Source organism: Heterocephalus glaber, unplaced genomic scaffold (assembly GCF_053883595.1).
Source record: "Heterocephalus glaber isolate CG9 unplaced genomic scaffold, H.glaber_assembly_v1.0 deba00000347, whole genome shotgun sequence".
Taxonomy (NCBI): Eukaryota; Metazoa; Chordata; class Mammalia; order Rodentia; family Bathyergidae; genus Heterocephalus; species Heterocephalus glaber.
This window is the reverse complement of record NW_028258143.1, coordinates 20279733-20305966: the sequence shown is the minus strand read 5'-3', so window position 1 is coordinate 20305966 and position 26234 is coordinate 20279733. Positions and strand designations below refer to the sequence as shown.

General features: G+C 45.9%; 1 protein-coding gene across 2 annotated transcripts in view; it reads right to left on the bottom strand.

The window, feature by feature from the left end:
• Positions 1-18270, bottom strand: part of Marco (macrophage receptor with collagenous structure) — a 32780-nt gene extending 14510 nt beyond the window's left edge. The window contains exons 1-8 of one of the 2 annotated variants that reach the window (XM_087197961.1): positions 18074-18270; positions 10537-10638; positions 9557-9757; positions 8288-8323; positions 4216-4296; positions 4092-4136; positions 2136-2180; positions 1746-1853 (exon numbers count right to left, since the gene is read on the bottom strand). In XM_087197961.1, coding sequence (XP_087054087.1) covers positions 1746-1853; positions 2136-2180; positions 4092-4136; positions 4216-4296; positions 8288-8323; positions 9557-9757; positions 10537-10638; positions 18074-18182 — 727 coding nt within the window. In that variant the 5' untranslated portion in view covers positions 18183-18270. The remainder of the gene's footprint in view (positions 1-1745; positions 1854-2135; positions 2181-4091; positions 4137-4215; positions 4297-8287; positions 8324-9556; positions 9758-10536; positions 10639-18073) is intronic. The other variant, XM_004836071.4, reaches the window with a different exon arrangement.
• Between the last annotated feature and the right edge of the window lie 7964 nt (positions 18271-26234).

Genomic DNA, 26234 nt, shown 5'->3' with positions numbered 1-26234 from the left:
CATTAAAGGGATAACTTTGAGAAGCAGGGCAGCATCACCCCAGCAAGAGGTCCAGACACTGGCTACAACTCAGGAAGAGCAGCTGTTTCTGACTCCCAGAATGTTCCAGTCTGGGTGGGAGGAGGAGTGGAAGGAGGAGGCTGTCTATCACCTGAGGCTTCATCATGGTGCTCATCTCACTGGGCTTACATAGTCCCGGAACCTGCAGGGGCCTGGGCAGGTGGTGAGAAACAAAATGTTGCTATCTTGGGAGAGGAGATGTCAGGAGGGTACTGCTGACTTGTAACCCTGCTTTCTGAGAACCGTAATGGCTGTGTTTCCCTTTGCTGGCCACCACCCATACAGCTTCCAGGCTTGAGCTGGGTGTGGACTCCACTGGAAACAGAACATGTCAGGCCCAGCCTGCAGTGCTGCTGGGGTCACCTCGACAAAGGCCGAGTGCCCTTTACCAAAGAGAGCTGCGCTGTGTCAGCCAGCTTTGGAGGATCCTCAGAAGTCACTGCCCATCCCTTGGCCTGCTGCAAGAGTCCCCCTAAGTCCCACCAGGGAGGGCTGCCTATTCAGACCGAGTCAGCCTGATCGTCATAGATCAGCCCCAGGTTCTAAGTCACTTTTGCTCCCTTGCCTCTGCACAGCTGGTCCTCACTTTTTGGCTGGTACCACTCAGAGCAGGTCTGTTTTCTCCCACAAGTGCTTTCCAAATATTTAAGAATGGCTGGCATGTCCCTGCTGAGGGCTTTCTACTTGAAGGCAAAAACCCTTGGTTTCTTATAAAGTAAAAAAATTCCTACCTGCCAGGTACAACATTGCACATCTCATATGTCTTATACTCCATTGTAGTTAACCCTCATTAAAAATCAGTGTTACTATCTTCCTTTGGTAAGTGAGTGACTTGAGGCTCAGTGACATTCAGTCACTTCTCCAAGGTTACCCAGCTAGTGAGCTGTATCAGAATACAGGTCTGTCTCACCTTGGAACCAAAGTCCTTCCCTTTCTACTGTGTTGGATAACTATCAACACTACTAATAAATGTTATCATTTATGTAGGGCCCACCATGTGGCCAACAGTTTGAAATCAGAATCCCTAACCATTACAACTGTTCTGCAAAGCACGTATAATTTAATTGTTATTATTTTAATTAAATTACCCTTCTGTCTGAAGTGAGGAAATTGAAATTCAGAAAGGTTAAGGAATGTGCCCAGTCACACAGGTGAGCAGGTGCAGAGCAGGATGGAAACCAAGCCTTCCTGGCTCCCCTCATGGCATCCAGAGCCTCCTCCATGAGGCAGCAAGAAGCAGATGAGGTGCATGAAGGTGCTCAGTCAAGTTATGAGCCTTAGGGCAATGTTTTTGGCTGTGGTGCCAGACCTTCAAGGTCAGAATCATGAGGATGCTTCTTACGCATGGCCCATAACCTGGAGTCACCCTCCATCAGTGGGGGACTCTAGTGGCCTTCTGGCAAACTCTTTGCCCTCACTGCCAGCCTGTCCTTCTCCTAACTCCACCCCTGAGGCTCCTAACCTTCCTCTCTGACCTCTTAGCATGGCCTGTGCCTTCACTAGTCAAAGGAATGGCATTGTCCTCCCTCTCACACTGCATCCCTGTCCTTGCTTCACCTGGAGAGAAGAGGTCACACATAGTGCCCGGGGTGCCTACAGCACTGAGCAAATGTGATGGCTAAGAATGTCGGACCCAGCTCCCTCCAATCTCCCGGTGAGCACTGCCATCCCAACACAGCCCTTACCTGGGTGGCCCAGGTCCCCTTTATCTCCTTTGGCACCAGCTTCCCCTTTGGGGCCAATGGGACCTCCATCACCTTTGCTGCCTTTCTCCCCTTGGGGTCCTGGTGTGCCTGTGAAGAGAAGAGCCAGTGAGGGCTCCCACTGTCTCCAGGATGGAGCGCTGGGGAAAGGAAGTAGGGTCTAGAGGGAGAGGAAAGTGTCCCCAGTGGGGACAGGTTGGCTCATGTCTTGGGTGGTCTTGCTGAGTACACTAGGACTCGAGAGAAGAGGACTGTGGGGAAGTTGTTACCCTCAGGGGCTGGGTTGGGGCTGTGCAGAGAGGACATTAAGTGCAGCTGCTCCAAGGCCTCACACTGGGCAACCCTGACACCAGGAGGGGAAGCCCAAGTTACCAGCAGCTCCTTGCTCTCCTGGCATGCCCTTGGGTCCTTGGAGGCCTGTGGAGAAGGAAGGAAGGAAGAGCTCAATTGCTGTGGTCTGGGCTCTTCAGTTAGCTGACATTCTGGAGCCCCTGAGGTGGACAAGCACCTGGGAATGTGTCTCACATAGCAATGGAAGAAAAGCTTTAGAGTAAAGTGAGTCGATTGGAATCATAACTCTGCCATCTGGCAGGCTGGATGATTCTGGAAATGTCACTTAAGTATTCCATGCCTCTGTGTTCTTGCCTGTAAATGGGGCAGGTCCTAACTGGGTTCTCAGTGCTCCAAAGCCGAGGTCAAAAAGGGATCTTAGAGGTGGTGGTTCCATCCCACAAAGCCTAGGGATCCTAGGCTAGCATGGGGATATGGGAGGTTTCTCTAGCCTTTCCTGGGGGAGCCAGTGGTGCCCCAAGGTGGAAGCAGATGGGCTCTGGGTTCACACTGCCCACAGTACTGCTGTAGCTCCTTCTTCAGTGTGTTTCAAGTACTTGGGCTCCATGCAGGACTGGGGCTGAATAAAGTGTCCAGTCAGTGGTCAGTATGCTGAAGAGGAGCTGGACACTAGGCACTATTCCTCCTGGAAGCATATCACTGAGTCCTTGGGCTCTGGCTCTTCCTTTCAAACCAGCTTCCCTGGATGCTGTCTGGGAGCTCCAGAAACCCAACCCAAGCCCCTTTCTCTCCAGGAGGAAAGAGGAGGGAGGATGACCCACTCCTCTCAGAGTGAGCCTGACTGCTCCAAGCTTCCACAGGGTGAGTGTGAGAGCATTTGTGCACAGGTTGTGTGAGTGTATGGTATGTGTGTGTGAGTATGTATGTGTACAACTATGATTCTTCATGTGTGCTTGAGAATTTGAGTATGTGCATAAATGTGCACAAATATGCACATGTTTGAGTGAGTGGATATGAACATATGGGTATGAAAGTGTGTATGGTGTGTGCATGTGAGAATGAGATTATATGTGTAATATGTGGTTGCAAATGAGTGTGTATGAATGTATGTGAACACATGGGTGTGTGTGAAAGGTCTGAGTGTGTTGTGTGTGTCCCTCACTGCACTGTAAACTTTCCTTCCTATTGTTCCTTCCTAGGGACTTAGAACAATAGGTTTTTTGGGATTCCATCTATTAAATTTCTTCCAAAAGTCAGCTTCTTGAAGATTTCCCTGCTAACAAGTTGCCTTTCTGTGACTGCTGCTATTTTCTTTCTGCCTCCGCAACCTGGAGGCTTAGAGCTTGTTGGCTTGTTTACTTCCCCTTCCTTACAAATCCTCTGGCTCTGCTCTCTCCTAGAGAAGCTCTTATTGTCTTTGCATCTTTACAGTACAGCAGCCTCAGCCCTGGGGTATTCAGAACTGGAAGGTGGAAGTGGAGAGCAGAGTGGACTGTAACAGTCACTGCTCCGGTCAGGGTCTGTCCTCTGGGGAGGGACAGCTGAGTCTCGCCCTCCCTTTCTCACCAGACCACTGATAAGACCCTGGGTAGGTCTAAGCTACAAGCTGAAAAATGGAGCCTCATACTTTCCTGGCAAGATCATGGGCTTAAAGTCATTATCTGGAGCCCCAGTGCCGAGGCTGAGGGGACACCCAGTGGCACAGAGGCACAGGTGCCAGGCTCTCAAGCCCCTGCTGGGCCGAGGAGCCTGACTCTGCTCACAGTGCTCACGGTTCCAACTCCCCCTCCCAGAGGCCCAGGTGGGAGTGTCACAGTCCTCCAGCCCACCCAGGCCGGTCCCATTAGTCAGTGCCCCTAAGGGCAGCAGCCCTGCCCTCCTGCCTGTGGATTGCTTCCTCCTACCTCTCAATCCATCCCATGTCTCAGGGCAGCCACCAACCTCCCAGACCCTGGGGAGCTTAAACTGCAGCCTGGTCCATGCCCACAGCCAGGGCCCCATGCTGAGAAAACCAGCTGCGAATTCCTTTCTACTCACCCGGGTTTCCCTTCATGCCTGCTGGGCCTTGGGGTCCCAGGAGACCTGGAAGGGAAAGGGAACTCAGAGCATGCCCCGGACAAAGCAGGGGAAAGATTACAGAGCCAGGAGACAGAGGCCATACCTGGGCTTCCATCCAGTCCCATGGCCCCCTTGGCTCCCTTCTCACCAGGGTGTCCAGGCACACCTGGGGCCCCTTTTGGACCTGGAAAACATGAAGAGGAGGATCAAAGACACAAATGAGCCAGCCAGCCAGGGGCAGGGGTGACAATGCTACTCACTCAATAATTCACTCAACAAACTCTCACTGAGCATCATGGGCAAGCTAAACTGTGTGACAGGAAAAGCAGAAGACAAGACAAAAATCCTTCCTATAAGACATTCATGGCCAGGGTTGGGGAGGTAGCTCAGAGGTAGAGTGCTTGCCTAGCTTGTGTGAGACTCTGGGTTTAATCCTTACCACCATAAAAGAAGAAAAGGAGAAGTGAGTGTGGGGAAGTAGTTCATGGCCTAGAAGGAAAAAACAAACAAACAAACAGCATAGATGTTGTCTTAGAGAGGCTGAGTCAAACAGACCTGGGTTCAAGGACTGGCACTGGCATTTAGCTGGAAGGCCTTATGCAAGTTACTTCATCTTTCTGAGCTTCAGCTTCCTGGCCAGTAAAATTGGGTTACTGTGCTTGTTAACCAAGGCTGTCCTGAGGTGAACATGTGGAGATCTTTCATGTGAAACTCACACGGCGAGGTCTGGTGAACAGGGCCAATTATTTCTGCAAGGCACTCAGTTCTCTGCCATTTCCAAGGACTGGTTTCTAGGCAGGGCTCAAGTTTCATGACAACCCAAGTGGGCAGCACAGGCCTTCGTGTTCCCAAATCACCAGGGAGGGGACTGACATGCTGGGACTTGGCTGAGGCCACATGTTGGGGGAGAGGCTGGCAGGTTCCAGGTCTCCCAGTGGTAAAGCCTTCACCCCCGGAAGCCACTGGGTGAGGGAGCCTGTGATGAGCTTTCTAGCTCAGCATTCGGAAGACTCAGAATGTTGTAGCATGTTGTGGGGCCCAGAGGATGGAAGCAGAATCGAGGGCTAGAACCCTCATTGAACATGATGTCCTTTTCAGCTTGTCTCAGGAGAGAGAATCCATCAAGGATCTACCAGTTTGCCTCCTATGGAGGGGCCACACTTGGCCCAGCCCAGGCTGACTTATCTGTGACATCTTAGTAACAGAGTTCTGGGGAGGACCTAAGGTGGTGGGACACAGGAAACCCACTGAGAGAGAGCTCTCTGTGCTCCTTAGCCAAAAGGCAGAGGCCAGAGCTTCGGAGATATCATGGCAGAGGGGACAATGAACCCTGTAGAACCGACCCTCCTCCTAGAACATCAGAGTTGGCGTCTTCTGGTCCTGGTACTTCTGGGGAAAAGAACCCACTTTCTGACAGGCTGGGCCCAGGCCCCTCCTAGGGGTTTCCCAGGGTGAACTGTTAGGACCCTGTCCCCATCAGCATGGCCCTCTTGGGCAGTGTGGGGTGTCCCTGCTCCACCATGGTGGCCTGGCCCTCGACTCAGGAGTCCAACTTAGCTCCTCCAAATCTTCCTGCATCATCTTGAGCAAGTCCATGTACTCTGAGCCTCAGTTTCCTTGACTATGAAATGGGGATAATACCAATAGCTACTTTTAGTTAGTGTGAAGAGTCAGCAAGGCACAAAAGAAAAGTGTCTTGTGCTTTTTTACAGAGGCACACACCCACCCACCTCACCCTACTCTGAGCCTGCCTGGCACCTGGCCAGGGTCCCTCCTCTGCTCTCATGTTCTTGGACTCCTCCTTCCTTTTCTGTGTTCCTGACTTACCAAGCTCCCTGCCCCACCTCAGGGCCTATGTACAGGTGACTCTCTGGGACATTTTTCCTGGCAATCTTCTCTGGCCTGGGGGGTTGAGGATCCCTCTGCACTTCCTCACACAAGGATCTACACCATCTTGCAATGCACTCTGCCCCACCATGCCTTGCTCCTCCCTAAAGGGGAAGGTCAGAGACGCCAGGGTCTTATCTACTTCCTATCTGGATTCCCAGTGCCTATGACAGTGCCTCCTCCTTATAGAGATTTCAACAAACATTGGTTGGAAGGAGGGGAAGAAGTCCAGGACTGACAAAGGAAGGAAAAGAGAGACAGGTGGGTCCCACAATCCCCTCCTAGAACCTTGGCTGGGGTGCCATTTCCCCCACTGTGTCCAGGAAGCCTGGTCTGAGGGCTGAGCTGGTAGATGCTGGTGTGGCTGTGCATGACAAGAAACTTGTGAGCCCCACACCCTCTCCCTCAGCCTCCTGTGCTTCTCCAGTGAGTCTGATTACAAAATGAGCCTTTGGGGAGTGCTGACCAGGCAAGACAAGGCAAGCCCTGGGGAAGGGACAGAGGCCACACCCTACTGATGCTTGGGGGTGAGTGGGGAGGATGGGAAGGTAGATGGTGCCCCAGCTCCTGGAAATGCTCTTTCCTGTCTCTGCTCTTTGGGGACCAGAAAAGAGACAGGAAGAAAAGAGGGAGAGGGAGAGGGAGAGGGAGACAGAAGTCATAGATGGAGAGACAGAGACTAGGAGATATGGGGAGATAGTTGGAGATCCTGTACAGTAGACCCTTGGCATTTGTAAGTTCTACATTCTCAGATTTAACCAATTATGGATTGAAAATATTTGGGGGAAAATTGCCTCTGTGGTGTACATGTACAGACTTTTTTCTTTGTCATTATTTCCTAAACAATACATTAACTATTTACATAACATTTATATTGTATTTGGTATTTCAAGTCATCTGAAATGCTTTAAAATACACAGCAGGATGTGCATAGGTCATATTCAATATGACACCATTTATATAAGGGACGTGAACCTCTGGTGATTTGGGTATCTATGGGGGCCCTGGAGCCAAACCCCAAGGATACAGATGGGCAATTATACATCCATGCTGAGAGAGACAGATCAGACAGTGAGACCAGAAGTCTGGGTGGGCTCCCCATCTGGATCTGGAGCTCTGAGCCTAGTGGTGATGGTAGTGGTGGGGGTGATGGGGCAGATTTTTAAGATCAGACCAACCCCACTGGGGTGAGAAAAGGTAACACTGATGTCATCAGCTGAAGTGACAGAGGTTGTCAGAAAAGCCGTTCCTGACAGGAGAGGAGCCAACAGTATTCATCAGGTTGGGGGCTATTCAAAATTCTTTTCATCTTTCTAATAGAAGAATAACAGTAATAGCCAGTAACAATAATAATAGCACTACAGAATGCTGACTCTATGCCTGGCACTGGACCGGCCTTTTACAGAAACTGCTCTATCCTGCCCTCACCCAACCATGATCCCCTTCTTGCAGGGGAGGACAGGAATGTTAAATGACTGGCTCGATATCACCAATCTTGTGAGGGGCAGAGCCGGGCTTGTCCCCAGGTCTGATCAGGGCTACCTCACAACTCTCCCTGGCCAGAGGGGAGGTGGGGCATGCCTAAGAAGTCATAGCACCAAGGACTCTGTCCCAAGAACATCAAGAATATTTGTTCTCAGGATAAATTTCAACTCCCCAGATGCTGGAATGGAACAGGGACGTAAGGGAGGTGTGTGTGCACCAGTGTGTGCAACACAGCACACATGTGGGCTGAGAAGGGGAAAGAAGGCAAATGAGCCACTGGCTCTATCTTAAAGAACACAGGCTGCTGTCAGACATCTTTTGTACATCACCCTCTAAGTCTTACAGCACCCTTATGAGGTGAGCCCTGTGATCACCATTACTTTCCACACCAGTGAGAGGCTGAGGGTCCCGAAAAGTTCTGTCTCAAGCAGGGCTACAAGGAGACAGGACCAGTGGCGATGGAAGTGAGCGCACCACCCCAGTGATGGCCTTAAGGGCAGGTGAAAGTGCTTATGGGAGAGAAGGGGAGAGGCTCCTGAAAGCTAAGATGCTGGAGAGAGTTAGCAGAGCGGATGGGTATGGACTGGCCTGGGAAGATGGTGAGGTTTGGATGGGAGTAGTAAGAGGGGAAGGGATTTCAAGCAAGGAGGGGGCAGAGGCCAGGAGCTGATCAAGGAGCAGAGAGATGATGCAATCAAGGGGAACCCCTGAAAGGTAAGGTGAGGTCAAATGGGGCATGACCCAGATCAATGCAGGCCAAGGATCCTTTGGGGAAAGATTTTGGGAGGTGACCATGGACCTACCTGGGGCACCTCGTTCACCTTTGATCCTGTGCAACTCTGCAAGGGAAGGAGAGAGGGTTTCAGACTGAAGTGTGGGGCCCTCTCAGCTTAGTCCATACACTTCTTCGGGGGAACCAGGGCCTACATTGGAAAGCTGTCCCCTCACACTGTGTGGGGAGCAGAAGCTTCAGCCAGGTTAGGGAGAGAGGTTTGAAGGACAGGATTCAAACTCCTGGGTGTGTTCAGAAGAAAGGCCCTGGAAAGCACCTGCTGTTTAACTCAGGAGCTGCAGATGCCTGGGAGCCACAGGAGTGGGGAAGGGGGCTGGACTGCCTTCCTGCACCAGGCTCTGCCCAGTGCAGCTTGCAGAGGCTCCTGGGACTGAGGAAGCACCTTCTTGAGTTGGCCAAAACAGCTCCTTCACATTTCAGGGGAGGGAGAGACACCCTTGCCCTGTCCATCTGCCCAAAGCTGCAGCCTCTCTTCACAGCCCAACTGACTGTCTTGCTCCGGGGGAGGCCAGAGCCCCTGGAGGGATTTGTCCTCCTGGACTTGTGTCTCATGGGATCACCCTCCTATGCCCCAGCTTTCTGGGACACTGGGGCCAGAGCAAGGAGCTCTGCCGGGAATGAGGTTCCATGTCACAGTGTGACAGTGGAGTTGCCACTTAGGAGCTGGGTTTGCCCAAACTGGCTGAGAATGAAGTGCTTCCCATTCTGGGGGAGTCTGAGAGAAGAGAGGGTGCAGCTTTAAGGCCCTGAGAGCTGGGGCACAGGGCTTGGCATTTCCACCTCTGGCTCCTTTTCCTCCTTCCCAACGGCCACTGTACCATTCAAGTCCTGATGTTTCCCTTGGCTGCAGTCTCTGAGCCCTCCACTGTTTCCTCCCCACCTTCAGGCCACTGTGAGCCAGCTACAGGGAGCAGTCCCGGGAACTCACCCAGGCTCTGCACTCTTACCCTCCTAGGCGCTCAGGATCTGTCTGGGTCTCTGTGACCCAGACCTGACCTTGGACTGGGCTTTCAGAGGCCACATTTTGTTTGGATGGGGCCTTTGTTCCCCTGGTTCTGCACCCCACTGTTCCTGGAGACCTAACTATGCCCCACTCTGCAGTCTGTGTCCTGCGGCATCAGCCTCCTAATTTCATACCCACCTCACATGACTCACCCGCTGCCTTGTTCCCAGAGTCACAGACCAGGCCAGGGTCCTGGAAGCCCCTCTTGCCAAGGAAAGAGATTCATGAAAACAAACATCTCTGAGAAATCCCAGCCTGGAGAGGAGGAGGCCAAACCTGCATTCCGAGTGAAGTTGTCCACCTGGTGGAACAGACGTTCCTGGCTGACTCGGACTTTAGAGAGCTGGGTCTGTAGGTCTCTCAGCTCCATTGCCGACCGCAGCAAGGAGAAGGATGGGTTGTCCTCAGCAGCAAGCGTCCCATTGGGGAAGTAGTCACGTGCCTCCATGGTCTGGAGCTGCTCCTGCAGTTTCAAGACTGGACCACACACACACAGCATTTCTTTAGGGACCTCATTGCAAGGCTGGAGCTGATCCCTGGCATTCTTTTGTCACATGTACGTGATTTCTGCAGGCCCTGAATTCATAAACACAAACTCCATGTGCTGGTGGGACCAGGTGTGAGCACAGAGTTTGTTCTACACTTGACCGTGTATCTTCTTCCATACCCACTTCATGTCCCTGGAGCATTCCTTAAAGCTGTGCTCATGGAATCCACCCTCAATCTTCCAACCTCATGCTTCCCTGTATGCTCTGGGTGTGAATTAGTGACAACCGCCATGCTGGTCTGACCTGGAGATGTTCGAGCAACATTCAAGTGTGACCTTCAAATATCCTGACAAGTGTTGATGACAACTGTGTGCAGAACATGCTTAGGTGACATCAGTATCTGCTGGTGAAACTGACTCATGGCTCTGACATTTGGACTGGAAATACTTTGGAAGTAAAATCTTGTTCAGATGAACAGTTAAGTGGCAAAGCCCTTTCCCACTCGTGGCTGGGAATCATTTGTGTCAGATGCTTGTGGCAAACCCCATGTGAAATCATGGCATCTTCAGTGCTTTACACACACATGTTCCAAAGTGCATCCCCTCCAACACAGACTACTTTCCCGCCCCCCCATCACCATGGTGACCTAGGGGGTGAGCACTGTCTTCCAGCAGGTGGGCACTTTAGCTCCCAGAACTGTCCAGTCAGCCCGAGTCCCTGCATCAGAGGGGTCCAGTTCAGAACCACACAGAACCAAGACTGCTTTACCTTGGAACTCTAGCAGCATAGCACCTGCTGTGAGCAGAATCAGGTAGATGATCACTACAGCCACGATGCAGTTCACCCAATTTTTCTTCCTGGGCTTCAAATCTGAAACACAAGCCCAGCAGCAGAAGGTGGTAGCTACAGAAGGCACAAAGCGGGGTCCCAGTCTTTGCCTGGCCACATCAGTGCCAACAGAGGTCTCCCTTGGAAGTTACATGGGAAGGACACCAAAGGCCCACAACCCCTAAAGCTTGCCCCCATCCTTTTTGCCACAAGGGAGAAATGCCATGGCTCAGTGTGGCAGAGCAATCAAACCTTTGTTCCATGTGTCACCAGCTGGAAGTGTTAAGTGGACCTCCTTTGCTATTGATGCCCCAGTGTGATGCCTGGTCCATAACTGGGTTCTTGGCTGATGTTTATGGAACAAAATATTGAATTTATGTGTTTGAATTTCCAAAGTCTTGGAGGGGCAGGATCATTCTCATTTTATAAACAATGAGCAAAGAGACTTGAATAACTTGTTAGGTTGTAGGATGCAGATCTGGAATTCATGTTCACGTCTTTCTTTTTCTTTCAATTTTTAAATTATGAAAGCAAAGCATGGCTGATATAGGCTATTAAATAATAGAGTTAGCATGACAAGGGTCAATGACCTGCCCTTAACTCCCTGAAGTCCTAACTTACTGAGGTAGGCTTTATTAGCATTCTGAGTGTGTGCTTCCTCCCATCCCTCCTGTTCACACAATCCCACAGGCCTCACACAGTTATCCTTTGCTGTGCACAGGGAATTGTTACTACAAGGATACCAAAATCCAGAGATGCTCAAATATTTTATATAAAATGAAGTAGTATTTGTATAGAACTTACACACTTCTTTCCGTACACTTTAAATCATCTCTAGATCACTCATAATACCTAATACAATCCAAATGCTATGTAAATAGTTGTCATACTATATGGTTTAGGAAATACTGACAAGAAGTCTGTATGTGTTCAGTTCAGTCTTTTTTCCTAGTATTTTTTTTCCATTTAGTTTATTGGTACATTTTAGGTATACAATACAGTTACATTCATCATTGGGATTTTGTACCTTTGCATGATGTATCTTGGTTCTTATTTTTTTCCCCATTTCCCTGCCCTCCCTTCACCCCCTCCACCCTTCCCTATTTACAAAGACTTTGTTTCCATGTTTTTCCTTTTCTCTATTTTTTCTTTTCCTTTCTTTCCTTTCCCTTAATCCTCCCACTTCCCCTACTCCTTTAGACATTTTCATCCTATTTCACAATATCAATTATACATTTTGATTCTTATTTACACTTTTAGTTTTTCACACCAGAGAAACTATTCAGTATTTACACATGTGTGTCCTATTTATTTCACTTAAGAGTATGGCCTCAATGTGCATCCACTTAGCTACAAATGTCTCAAGTTTCTCATTCTTTATGGCTGAGTAGTACTCCATTTTATTAAAAAAACCACATCTTCTTTATCCAGTCTCCAGTTGATGGGCAATTTTCCTAGTATTTTTGATCCTCGGTTGAATTTACATGTGGAATGCACTCAGATACAGAGATCCAACTATAGGACAGACATTTTTTCCTTTTAATCTTACACAAATGATATCATGGTACATATATTACACACACTGCTCTTTACAATGAATGATTTTCATGGACATGGCTCTAGTTTCCCAAGAAGAAAGACATTAAATGATTCTTTTTAACAGGTGCCTAACAGTTCTGAGGGGCAAAAGCAGAAGTTCTTGCAGATACTTCTCTCTCTCTCTTTTTTTTATTTTTTGGTACTGGGGATTGAACTCAAGACCTCCTGAGCTAAATCCCCGGCCCCCAGATACTTCTCTTTTAATAAACAGTTTACAGTTTGGGACATTACAAAAGAAGCTGTAATAAAACTTTTCAGGGGCTCCTGACTCCAGGCTTATGTCTACTGTCACACTTTGGAGATCAAGGGGCAGGACCTGGCCTACACAAGCCCCTGCAGTTCCCACCACTCATATTAATTGGGCATGCACTCCACTCCATGCTGAGTACTTACCATCATCATCTTGGACCCTCATAGTCACCCTTCAAGGGGGTGTGCAAATTCCCTACTATACAGGAGAGCTGGAGCTCCAGGGGGAGCTAATGGGGTTCATGGGCACATGACCCCACTTCTCTCTAACCCCAAATTCTGAGCTCACCCCACTAGCCTACACCAACTACTGTCCCTAGGAGGAGTCCAGTTGGAATGTGTCTGAGGACATCTCTGAAGGGAAAGGAGATCACAAGTGGGCAAACTAGGGAAGGAAAGTGTGAGGGAAGTGAGTCTCATATTCCCTTTGTGACGGGTGAAGGTGACTATTCTAATAGATGTCCATGAAGTTGAGGACTTTTCTCCAACACTTGTGGAACTTGGGTCACTCTGCTGATATTTCTCCCTATCACCTACATAACAGCCCACCTGATGCATGGTGGGCTCAGGATATCTCTGGCTGTGCCAAGAGGAGTGGTTTTATTGGTGTGTTGGTTTGGTTGGTTTCATTCCTGGAAGCAAGCATCACCTTGATCCGAAAAGCAGAGAAAGACCCAACCGAAAAAGAAAACTATAGGCCAATTTCACTAATGAACATCGAAGCAAAAATCCTTAATAAGATACTGGCAAATACAATGCAGAAGATCATCAAGAAGATCATACACCCTGATCAAGTGGGATTCATCCCAGGGATGTAGGGATGGTTCAACATATGCAAATCGATCAATGTAATACAGTAGATCAATAGAGCCAAGGACAAAAACCATATGATCATCTCCATAGATACAGAAAAAGCATTTGACAAAATCCAACATACATTTATGATAAAAACCCTACAAAAAGTGGAATAGATGGTCTCTACCTCAAACTGATAAAAGCCATCTATGAAAAACCAACAGCCAATATCATACTAAATGGTCAAAAACTGAAATCCTTCACACTCAAATCAGGAACAAGACAAGGATGTCCACTATCACCACTCTTGTTCAATATAGTTCTGGAAACATTAGCCACAGCAATTAGACAAGAGAAAGAAATAAAAGGAATAAAGATAGGAAATGAAGATGTCAAATTGTCATTATTTGCAGATGACGTGATACTGTATATAGAAGACTCCAAGAACTCCACCAAAAGTCTTCTAGACTTAATAACCAAATTCAGTCAAGGAGCTGGTTACAAGGTCAACACACAAAAATCAATAGCTTTCCTCTACACCAATGACAGACTCACTGAGAGAGAAATAGGGCAAATAATTCCTTTCACAATAGCATCCAAAAAACTGAAATACCTAGGAATCAACCTAACGAAAGAAATCAAAGACCTCTTCTCTGAAAACTATGGCGCTCTGAAAAGAGAGATGGAAGATGATATCAGAAAATGGACAGACATCCCCTGCTCCTGGGTAAGAAGGATTAATAGAGTGAAAATGGCCATACTTCCAAAACTGCTATATAGATTTAATGCAATTCCAATTGAGATCCCAGCAGCATACTTCATGGACCTTGAGAAAGCAATCCAAAAATTCATTTGGAACAAGAAGAGACCCAGAATAGCAAAAGCAATTCTAGGTAACACAGACATGGCAGGGAGTATCACAATCCCCAACCTGGAACTATACTACAAAGCTACTGTGATAAAAACAGCATGGTACTGGCAAAGAAACAGACCTGAGGACCAGTGGAACAGATTAGAAGATGCAGAAACAACATCACACACACTCACCCATCTTATCTTTGATAAAGGAGCCAAACACCCTCACTGGAGGAAAGACAGCCTCTTTAATAAATGGTGCTGGAAAAATTGGGCTTCAACTTGCCAAAGACCAAAACTAGACCTGTATCTCTCACCATGCACTAAACTAAAACCAAAATGGATTAAAGATTTAAATATTGAAATAGAAACTCTGAACTAGTTGGAACAGAGGTTAGGTAGAACCCTTGAAGACATCGGTGTAGGAAAAGATTTTATGAACAAAACCTCAGTTGCCCGTGAGCTAGCACAAACAATCAACAAGTGGGATTTCTTCTTATTAAAAAGCTTCTACACAGCAAGAGTAACCACCAGCAGTGTAAAGAGACAACCCACAATGTGGGAAAAATTTTTCACCTGCTTTTCCTCAGACAAAGGTCTACCATCTCGAATCTATAAAGAACTTAAAAAGATCAGACCTCCTAAATTTAAAGACCCAATCCGAAAATGGGCATCTGAAATGAACAGACATTTCTCTGACAAAGAAGTAGAAATAGCAAATAAATACATGAGAAAATGTTCAACATCACTGGCCTTTCGAGAGATGCAAATGAAAACAATGCTGAGATTCCACCTCACTCCAGAAAGAATGGCTGCTATCATGAAATCAATCAATAACAAATGCTGGCGGGGCTGTGGGGAAAGAGGAACCCTACTCCACTGCTGGTGGGAAAGTAGACTGGTGTAACCACTGTGGAAATCAGTATGGAGATACCTCAAAGAACTAGGACTGGAAGTCCCATTTGACTCCGCTATTCCACTGCTGGGGATCTTCCCCAAAGAATTAAAAGAATCATACCACAGTGATATATGTACTTCCATGTTCATAGCAGCACAGTTTGTAATAGCTAAAACTTGGAAACAACCCAAATGCCCATCAACTGGAGACTGGATAAAGAAAATGTGGTTCTTTTATAAAATGGAGTACTACTCAGCCATAAAAAATGAGAAATTAGAGACATTTATAGCTAAGTGGGTGCACATTGAGGTAATACTCTTAAGGGAAATAAATAGGACACACATGTGTAAATACCTAATAGTTTCTCTCATGTGAGAAACTGAAAGTGTAAATAAGCACTAAAAAGTATAATAGATAATGTGAAATAGGAAGAAAAGGGGCAAAGGGGAAGGAAGTGGGAGGGCTATGTGAAAGGATGGAAGGGAATGGGATTAATATGAGAAAATGGAAAAATAGGAACAAAATCTTTGTAAACAGGGAGGAATGGAGGGGTGGAAGGGAGGGCTGGGCAAGGGTGAAAAACAAGAACCAAGAGAGACTATGTAAAGGTGCAAACTTCCAATGATGAATGTCATTATATTGTATACGAAAAATGTACCAATGATTAGAATGCATAATCGATAATGTAAAATAGGAAGAAAAGGTCCAAAGGGATAGGGTTAGTGGGAGGGGCAGGGGAAAGGAAAGAAGGGAAAAGAAAAATGATGAGAAATGGAAAAAATGGAAATAAAGTCTTTGTAAATAGGGAAGGGTGGAGGGGGTGAAGGGAGGGCTAGGAATGGGGAAAGAATTAGAACCAAGATGCGTCATGTAAAGGTACAATTCCCAATGAGAATTGTAATTGTGTTGTATACTTATAATGTAAAAAAAAAAATCTTCATTCTTTGCTGCTTTCCTGTGAATCTACATAATTATTTCATGAAAAAATTTTAAAAACCTATATAGAAAATAAAGCCAGATGTTTAAAAGGATATTGAAAAATACCGACAGAACAAAAGAGATATCAGAATAACTCCGTAAGATGAAAATAACCAGGGCCAGGGATTTAGCTCAGTGGTTCTGGCACCCGCCTCGCAAGCGCAAGGTCCCAAGTTCTATCCCCGGTACCAAAAAAAAAAATAATCAAGATATTAGGGCTGGGGATATAGCTCAGTGGTTCTGCTGCCTGCCTCACAATTGCAAGGTCCCGAGTTCAATCCCCGGGACCAAAAAAAAAAAAAAAAAAAAAAACGATGAAAATAACCACATCAGCAGAACTGGATGTGGGTGGACTTGATGGCCGAAGTGTGTTTTAAAGTACCTTTAGGAAGAAAGGAAGCTAGACTCACTGCTGGGTGCAAGTGGTTATTGTTAATTATAACAAGCAATGAAAGCTTATATTTCTGTATTCGTAATTTGAGTTTTCTCTGTCAAGAACAATGTTCTTCATACTGAAAATGATGGTAAAAAAATACCCTGAAAAAAGACGTGAAGCCTGAAAGAGTTGCGAAGTTGGAGTGAGAGGTGTAGACAGGTTTGAAGAGTGAGGTTTAGGGTTACTCTTGCTGCCATGGCCCTCTCTGTCCCCACTTGCTCACTCCGACTTGTCTCCCTTCTACCACAGTGAGTAACCTCAGAGACTGCATAGGGCTTCCCAGCCCCACATTACCCTTGTCCAACCTCCCTATTGTCTGCAGGATTAGGTTCCCATCCCTTGGTAACAGGGAGCTTTCCCTCCCAATTTTAGCCCAATATGATGGAGCTGTTCATACTTCTTGGAATCTTCCTTGTGAATGTCGTATAGCAGTGTGGCACTCACCTGGTCCCAGGCACTCTCTCCTTCCTATAACTTAATCCCCTTTTATCCTTTAACATTTAGAAGAGGTGTTAGCTCTGACCTCCAGATCAAACACCTGGTCCAGCCATGGTGTTCTGTGAAAATCTCAGTCACAGCTGGTGACAAACTGTTTAGAAAAGGTCAGCTTATAGACAACCTCATGCCACCACCTGTGTGGGCTTCTCAGTGTGGGCTCCTCAGACCAGTAGCTGTGCTTATCCTGTCTCTTTCTTTGGTGCTGAGTGTGGCATCCAGAAGTTGGTACATCTTGAATACATTAATTGAATTTTCTAGACCATTTTCTGTATCTTAAAAAGTCACATACTGTATATATCTAGAATGCTGCAGTGTGAAAAGTTCTGAATATCCAGTAATGGTCACAGTCCTTCATACCACATTGTAAAATACTTCAGGGACTTTTGCTGACAGATATTTCATGAAAGAGATGTCCAAGTCAGGGGACAGGGATATCATTTTTCCCACATATACAACTTCCAGAAGGCCTGAGAGTAGAAATATCACCTTGGAAGAGGATTCTAAGAGAATATTCTAGAATAGAAAATCAGAGATCACTTGGGAACCAAGCCCACTCCTGGCTTTAACTGTGACAAATTCTACAAGATTTTAAAAAATATATCACCTATATAACACTGAGCAAGAAAATAAGACAACAGATTGACTAAATTTTTAAAACCTGTGCTCAATCTAAGAAAAACTAATTCTGAAGCTAAAAACATATCCTAGCCAACCTGAACCAGAGAACATGTTCCCAGGTTAACACATCAGCTATAACAGAAGCCACTTGAATGAATTTTATAGCAAATGTATCAAAAAATACGTGGCACTTGGCTTCAGTGATGCAGAATTCTTTCAACCTCTCAGTTTTGCACGGTCACTGTATGATGTAACTTTCGTGGCAGCATAAGACACTCATTGGCTGGGAGACATATAATAAGCATTAGCATTTATCCAATTTATCCTTTAAGTAGAATGTAAAGGAATGGCAAAAATTTTTTAAGCTATACGCTAAAGATACATCACTATTAACATTTCAGGAATTCCAATTTGATGCATTCCAGACACGTATTAGTGAGAAACAGGTACAAAATACAGTAGTGGTAAAACCTTGACTTGTCCTTTCTTATATCTTACCAGTAGAAAGACTGAATTACCAGGCAATTCCATTACTGAAGAGTAATATTTACCATCAATTTTGAAGGTCTCCATCGCTGCGAACACAGTTTGGTCAAAAGCTGCTCCTTCTTCAGTGCTCCCCAACAACCCCTCCTCCTTGAGGGGTTCATTACTTTCCATTCCTAAGCTTTATAGGTGGCTGAAGCCCTGGAGCCAGCAAAATTGTTCCCAAAGAGGAACCACCCTTTGCTGCTGTGGTTAGTAGTGGACCAAAAGGACCTCCCTTTGGCTCTGATTTCTGAATTTGCAAAATGTTTCCTGAAATGATCAGGATTGGACAGTCTCCAAAATCAGGTCATTCACAAGTGGAGCTGCTGCTTAGTGCAGCTTCTTGGTGAGTGTGTGTGGGTGGGGGATGAGGTCACTTTGTGGCACCCCTGGGACCCCCTGGGGAGGATGAGTCTTTTGTTCCCTTCTTTCTAACCAAGCTTTGCTTTTGTCCCAGACCCCACCGGCCATCTCAAGACCTCAGCCTACACTGAAGTCTCCTTCCTCTGACCTCCTTCAATCCTTGGGGTTCATCCTTGCTACTCAGAGTGTGGTTCCTGGACCAAAGGATCAGCATCATTTGGTGATGTGTGAGACACAGTCTCAGGTCTCACCTTGTACAGACCAAACCCCAGTACAGTTTTGCAGATCCCCAAGTGATTCATATGCATGTTAAAGTCTGAGAAGCACTGGTTCATACCACCCATTTTAGCACCTCTGGTTCCCCCTATAGTTTGCCCATGTTCTGTATGTGTGTGTGTGTGTGCACTTGTGTGCTTGCTCCAGCATGGGTGAGAACATATTCCTTGAGGAGGATGCTCTTGCCCCTCTGTCTCATGTCAGGCATGTGTACCAGGGATGCTCTACTGCCTGATGGTTACGACACAGATGCTAAGAGTTAGGATGCCTGGTTCAGATTCCACCTCTTCCTTGTAAGAACTGTGCGATGTAGGCCAGCCATTTGAGTTTTGAGCATCTCATGCTCCTCATTGGTAAAATAAGGAAGATGCTGAATAACTGTATTAAATGAATTAAATCATGTAAGCTGGTTGAGTGCTATCTGGTACACAATCAACACTACAGCCTCTAGAGACATCACGAACCTGCTGGGTACCAGGGAGATGCCTGGAGGATGCTCCTAGTCCTGTGGCAAACATGATTGTAGATACAGAGGAATCCCAGGAAGTGGCTGTGAAGTGTAGCAGTGACAGGCACACCCTGAGAGGGCAGAAGTGGCCTGAATGTGGGGAGGTCAGGTGAGTGTATTACAGAAAACCTCACTACCTGAAGCAAGGAGATGGGTTTAGAGGGATGACGGGGAGTGAGCCAGAGGGTAGGAAGGAGAAGGAGGGCCTCACAGGGGTGGAACAGCTAGGAAGGAAACCTTGAGACTTTGGGTCTATTTAGGACAGAAGGGGTGAGGAGGAGATGGCAGGCCATGGGGTTGGGCCAGGGTAAGTCACTTTCTTTGGTTTGTGGGACAGCAGAAAGCGAAAACAGAATGAAATTCTGCAAAGTGTGCCACAGGCTGTTCCTGAAAGGCAGAGGTCCTCAGTAGAGCCCACAATTTCAACATTAGGGAAGTTGCTGGCTTCAACCGAGGGTATGAGCAGAAGATGGGACAGAAGAGGTTAAAGGAGAGACTCGGAGGGAGGAAGTGAAGGCAGCTGGCAGCTCTAGTTAGAGGGTCGGACACACAATGGGGGATGATGGAGGCCTCAGGGAGCTCCCCCAGCCAAGGGCCTGCTCATTTTTGCTCTGGGGACTCCCCTCTGCCTGTGCCTTTCAGCTCATTGCTAGTCCTCAGGTAGGAAGGGGGCAATTAAAAAACACTGTGGTCCTGATATGGTAGCCCATACCTGTAATCCCAGCACCAAGGCAGGAGTATCGCAAGTTGCAGCCCAGCCTGGTCAATTCAATTTAGCCAGACACTATCTCAAAATAAACAATTAAAAAATAGGTTAGTATGTAGCTCACTGTAAAGGTCCTGGGTTCAATTACCAGTACTGAAAAAAAAATGCTGTGAGCTAATTAGTGAGTGCCCTAATCAGGGTGCATCTGGTGGATGTCAAGTGCAGCCATTTCAGCTCTGGCTGCTGGCTCTCAAATTCAAGGCTTTCCTGAACTTGCTGTGAGACCTTGGTTGACTTAGTTAACTTCTCTGAATGGTAGCACAAAGTCCTAACTTCTAAAGCAGGGATGGCGAACCTCTTAGAGCTTTCCATGATGCAAACAGCTTGCTGTGGCATGCATACCATTGGCTCACTACCACTGTCCTAGAGCATTATTATCCAGGATTTATTGTTATGCCAGGCAATGAGCTAGACATTTACATATATTACTCAACACTCACACAACTTGTAGCCTGCATCCATTCTATAGGCAGAAAGGGCTGGCATTAGAAATTAAATCCAGGACCTCTTGCGTTTATAACCTGTTTTAATTCTGGTTTAAGCCAGGGCCTCTAATCCTGAGCTTTGCACCAGAGGAGCTTTATGAAAGCACACATCCCACCCTGACCCTGCTCTGGTCTTTTTTTTTTTTTCTTCCGGGACCTTTCGCTTTTGAGGCAGAGCTCTGGTCCTAATAAGTCCTCTGGGTGGCTGTACTGTGCAGCCAGTCTGAGGACCACTGAGCAGAATGATGAAGCACTCCTAGGCAGTTGGGAAACCATCCTTGGAGGGTCCATTAGTTTTAACCATATGAAATTACTGATATTTATCCCTTTTACCTGTATGATAAATGAATGAATATATGAATCAAACAGTGCTTGGGACTGAGAAAAGGGTGTCACTAGCCTTCAGTGAAGAACACTTAGCCATCAAGATAAGCAATTTTGGGGGGGAAGGGTACCAGGCTTTGAACTCGGAACCTTGTGCTTGTGAGACAGGCGGCAGAACCACTGAGCTAAATCCCCAGCAATAAACAATATTTTTAAAAGTCAAGGCTGATGCAAACATTCTGTGATCAGCAGAATGTTAGCACTTTGAATAAAGATAACGTCCCCTGGCATTTGCAGCAACTCTGCCAGCTGACGGGCTCATCTTTTTCTGGCCCTCTCATTAGCTCTGGGTTTCAGTGGCCCCATTACAGGGAAAACCAAGAGTTGCCCGGTGTACCCAGAGGTGGTTATGAGGATCAAAGGATGTAAGCACATTTGTAAAAAAAATAAGGGGGGGGGGGCTCTGTGTAAAATAGCATCTTACATTAAGTCAGCATGTAAGGTGAAGTACCTGAATTGTCAGTGCTGCCTTTTAAAATCCTTTAAATCTTCCATCAAGCACAAAATATGTAATTTAGGAAATACAGTACAATTTCTTCCTAAGTTCCACTCAGATACTTTTATCTCTGAGAACATGGATCTGGCTGTTTCTTTCTCAGGCAAAGTGGTTCATTTGCATTTGGGGAACAGTTTGCCCAACAGCAGCAGGGTTTGCCTTTATTTTACTAGCAGAGTGCATTAAATAGGATTGAAATATTTCAGTGTGTGTTTGGAGAGGCCCCAGTGTAGTTATACCAGGTTCTGATGTTCTATGGCTCATGCTGCTTTATCACACAGGATGAATGGGGACCAGGAGACCCCAAGGAACTGTGACCCCACTCTTAGAACACTACAGAGCTTGATTTTCTATCAACTGGTGGGCTCCAATTTAGTTCAGTCAGTGGTCACCAAGAAAAAGCCCTTGAGAAATCTTATTTCAGTTTAAACCCGGGACAACCATGCTAATGTGTCATAGATAAATCACTCATACCAGCCTAAGGGTCTGAAAAAAACAACTCACAGCAAGCAGGCACACCAAGCCCCCCTGGCTTTTCCTGCATCCCTGCCACCCCTCCCTCACTGTTTGACCTTTAGTTCTGTCATCAGCCTGACCATCTAATTCCAGAGCAGCTGGGAAGAGGAAGTTGAGCTGAAGAAAGTGTACAGGAAACAAACATTAAACATTTCTATCTATTGACCTTATTTTTCCTGCCAGTGTGAGTGATAACGGTGGTCGCACAGTGTCCCAGGACTAAATTAGCTCTTGGTAATTAAGAAGGACAAGATTGGGGCTGCAGATGTGGCTCAGTGGAGGATTGTTTGCCTTTCATGTGTGAGGCTCTAGGTTCCATTCCCCGCACCACAAAAAAAATGAGGGAGGGTGTAAAGAATTAATTGCATAATTATTAATTTAATTACTTTTAAAATTAAAAAGTCAACCACACAAATGGCCATCACCAGGTGAACAAATTGTGGTATATCCATACATGGAATACTAATCAGTCAGAACAAGATATAAGTCCCAACATGGATGAATTCAAAAATTCATTACGTTGAACAAAAGAAGCAGGACCTCAAAGAGAACATACTGTATGATCCCTCTCATACAAGGTTCCAGAACACAGAACTCACCTACAATGTTGGGAAATAGAGCCATGGTATCTGCGGGTAGAGGAAGGGAGAATTGAATGCCTTGAAGTACAGTGGAAATTCCTGGGGCGATGGAAATGTTCTGTATCTTGATTGGGGTGTTACAAAATTCTTTGAACTCTACACTTAAAATTTGTATTTTATAATATGTAAATTATGCCTCAATAAAGTTAATTAAAACAAATTAAAAGAAAAAGATGAAAGAATCCTTGTTAGACCTTGGCCAAACACAGAAGTTAGTCCTTTGAGAGCTCCTGGAAATGGGAGGGTGACAGGATAGACTGGCTACCTATGCCCTCACTTGCTTGTGATTGGGAATTGAGCACATACTTGAGTTGCTGGGTAAGGGATGAAGCCTGTGCTCTGGGAACACAGGGAAGAAAAGGGAAGCAAACTGGCCCAGTGCTCCTGACTGGAGCCAGAACAGGGAAAAGGTGGAGAAGTCTTTCTGCTCTGATTTCAGGGACACAAGTTCTCCTGACTGGACACCATACTGTGCCTCCCTGGCTCTTTTGGTATCTCACTGGGGGACTAAAACTTTCATTCCACCAATTAGGAAGGAGATGCAATTCCCAAATAGGTGAGGAAATGGAGACCTACACTGGCATGTAAATGAAAAATATTGTCCCTTTCTCAGAGCAGGCATACAAGATTGGAGAAGATGAGGAGCTCAGATACTGGCAGCATCCATGCCCTGAAGGTCTCTGAACACGAAGATGTTAAATATATACTAAAAAATGTAAGAACCACTGTTTAACAACTTTGCAGCTTTTAACAGTCGTACCAAGAATTGCCTGCACTAATTCTCATTTATCTAAAACAATTTCACCAGGGCAATTCAGGATTGGGAGGAAACAGGATAGAACAGGGAAGTCAAGAAATGAGAACTACTTAGGAAGTGGAGGTTAGTCCGGCTCCTTTTGTTCACCAGATGTTTACAGCATGTCCCAAGCTCTGTGCTTCTGAGAAAAGACACCCTTAACCTTTCCATGATAGGATTGTTGCACACCTCTCCTCAGTCACATGCTCCCAGGGTCACATCCTACCTTGTCATTTTTAGTAACTGTGACTCCTTCCCAGCGGTCCATCCCATCCATTCTGGCCCTGGCTCCTATCTTTCCAGCTCTTGTTTTTAGTGCACTGACTCCAACAGTCCTCTGATGCTAGGACCTTTGATCTATTGTTTGGGTCAGTCGTCACGATCAGCCTCTTGCACACATCCCCAGCTCCTTTATACTCCATTGGACTTGACAAAAATCAAAACTCCAGTTAGATCCAATCCTGGTAGATGGAATGTAACTAGAAAAAACAGTGTGATCATACTGGTGGTCTTATTTTAATTATATGACTTCAATGGCAAATGAACCTCAGTCTTGTCTGAAGATTGTACTGGTTATTTATTCAACTCACCCTCCCAAACAACTCTTTCAGTCTTGTCTTCATTTCATTTCCTCTCTGCATTTTCAGCTGCTGACCTTGCCTTCCTCTTTACTGATAAAATTCAATTAACTGAATAATAAATTCACTTGACTTCCCGTCACCAAAAGCATCTGCACTGACGGTTCCACTTGCCTTCCAAAGACACAGAGGAACTTCCCTAGCGTCTATCAACAGCCCATTCTTCAACATAGGGGCCAAACCTCACCCCTCTCACCAACTCAAGGGTGTTTTTCCAGAGCAGTTTCTTTTCTCTCCTCTATGACATTGAGTTTACTGATTCAGCTGCAGTATCTCCAACTGCTGAATATATTAGGTAATTATTTCCTAATGCACTCACTCTTGACCCCCTTTCTTACATCCTACTACCCAATTTTCACTTTCCTTTATAGGTATCTATGCCCAGTGTCTTCAATTCCTCTCTTCCCAGGCACTTGTATATCAACTCCAGTGGGACTTTCATCACCATCACTCAACCAAAACTACCCTTGTTAGTATCAGCAGTGAACTCTACCTAACCCTTATCTGAAATTCTTGGGACCAGAAGTGTTTCAGATTTTTGTTTGAAATCCACTTCATCTGCGAAAAGGATAGCTACTCCTGCTTTTTTTCAGGTTTCTGTCTCATGGAGTATTGTTTTCCACCCTTTAATTTTTGTGAGTTTCTTTTTAGATTAAGTGTGTTTCTTGTATGCAGCATATTGTTGGATCTTGCTTCTTGACCCATTCTGCCAGTCTAGTTCTTTTGATTGGTGAATTGAGACCATTAACATAATAATTATAACCGATACATATTGACTTATCATTGTCATGACTTTTTCTTTTTGTTGGATTCTCCCCCTTTGCATTTAATTTCTTGTAGTGCCCAATGGATTCATTCTGCTGGGCTTCCTGGGGCTGTGATCTTTGTTGTCTTTTCCTAGGACAGTGTCTAAAATTTTTTGGAGTGCTGGTTTGGTATTTATGAAATTCCTAAGGTGCTCTTTGTCATGAAAGTATCTTATTTCACCACCAATTTTGAAAGATAGTTTTGCAGGGTACATCAATCTGGTTTGGAGGCTGTTTTCCTTTAGGGCTTGAAATATGTCATTCCAAGCTCTTCTTGCTTTGAGGGTTTGCATTGAGAAGTCTGCTGTGATTCTGATGGCCTTTCCTTTATATGTGATTTTTTTCTTTTCTCTAACTGCTTGTAGAACTTTGTTCTTCTGTTGGGTTTCTGGAATCTTAATTATTATATGTCTATGTGTAGATTTTTTTTTGATCAAGGCTAGTTGGTGTCCTATATGCCTTGCTTATCTGTATGTCAAGTTCTTTTCCCCTGCTTGAGAAGTTTTCTGCCGTCACTTCTGTGAACAGTTTTTTTATGTCATCTGCACTCTCTCCTGTTTCTTCATTGACTCTGATCAGTTTTATGTTATTCTTCTTTGCATCATCTAGCAGCTGCTGGATTGATTTCTCATAGTCTCTTACTATTTTAAAGAAATTTTTCTTTTCCTGGTCACTAATTGCAATCTTATCCTCTATATCTGAAATTCTTTCCTCACATTGGTTTATTCTGCTGTGTAAACTTTCAATGGAGCTTTTAATCTCCTGGAAATCTGTTTGCATCTGTTTTATGGATTCCATTTCTTTCCTATGTTGGGATTCCATCATGTTCCTCAGCTCCTCTATTTTTTTTATTTGTGTCTGCTCTAGATTTATTAATCATGTCATGCAGTATGGGCACAATCTCTGCTGTTGTCTGAGAAATTATTTCTGATTTCATTTTTTCCAGTTCCTCTTTTGTTGCCAGTTCAGGGAGTTCAGGTGGTTGAGTATCAGATTGTTCCATCTCTTTTCCCTTTGGGGTTGCCTTAGGTGATCTGGAAGTCTGGTTTTGAGACTTGTTTACATGTCTTCTCATTTGAACAGATGCAGCCTGCTGTGCCTTTGTTGAGGCAACGTTTTGCTCACCCAGTGGTCTTCAATTCTCAGCAAGCCACAGAGCTGCCTTTTCTCTGCTGTACACTTTTCTCACCAGTACACTAATTCCTGGGTTCAGAAAGGTGGCCTTCTGGATCCCTGAGCTGACCTGTTGTCTGGGCAGCCTTCTGGCTGGGGCCTATGCACACTTGAGATGGTATCTAAGTGTGCCACTGGCTAGGGCCCCTATGTAGCTGTAGTCTGGGAGGGCCTTTGGCTGGGGGCTGTGCACCCCAGTACCTGTTGTGTGAGCAAGCTTCTGGTTAGGGTCTCATGCACTTACTGATGGTATTGGGGTGAACCTCTGGCTGTTGCTTCTTTACCTGTGCAGCTCTTTTCCAGGCAGGGCTTTGGCTTGGGCCAGTGTACCCCAGC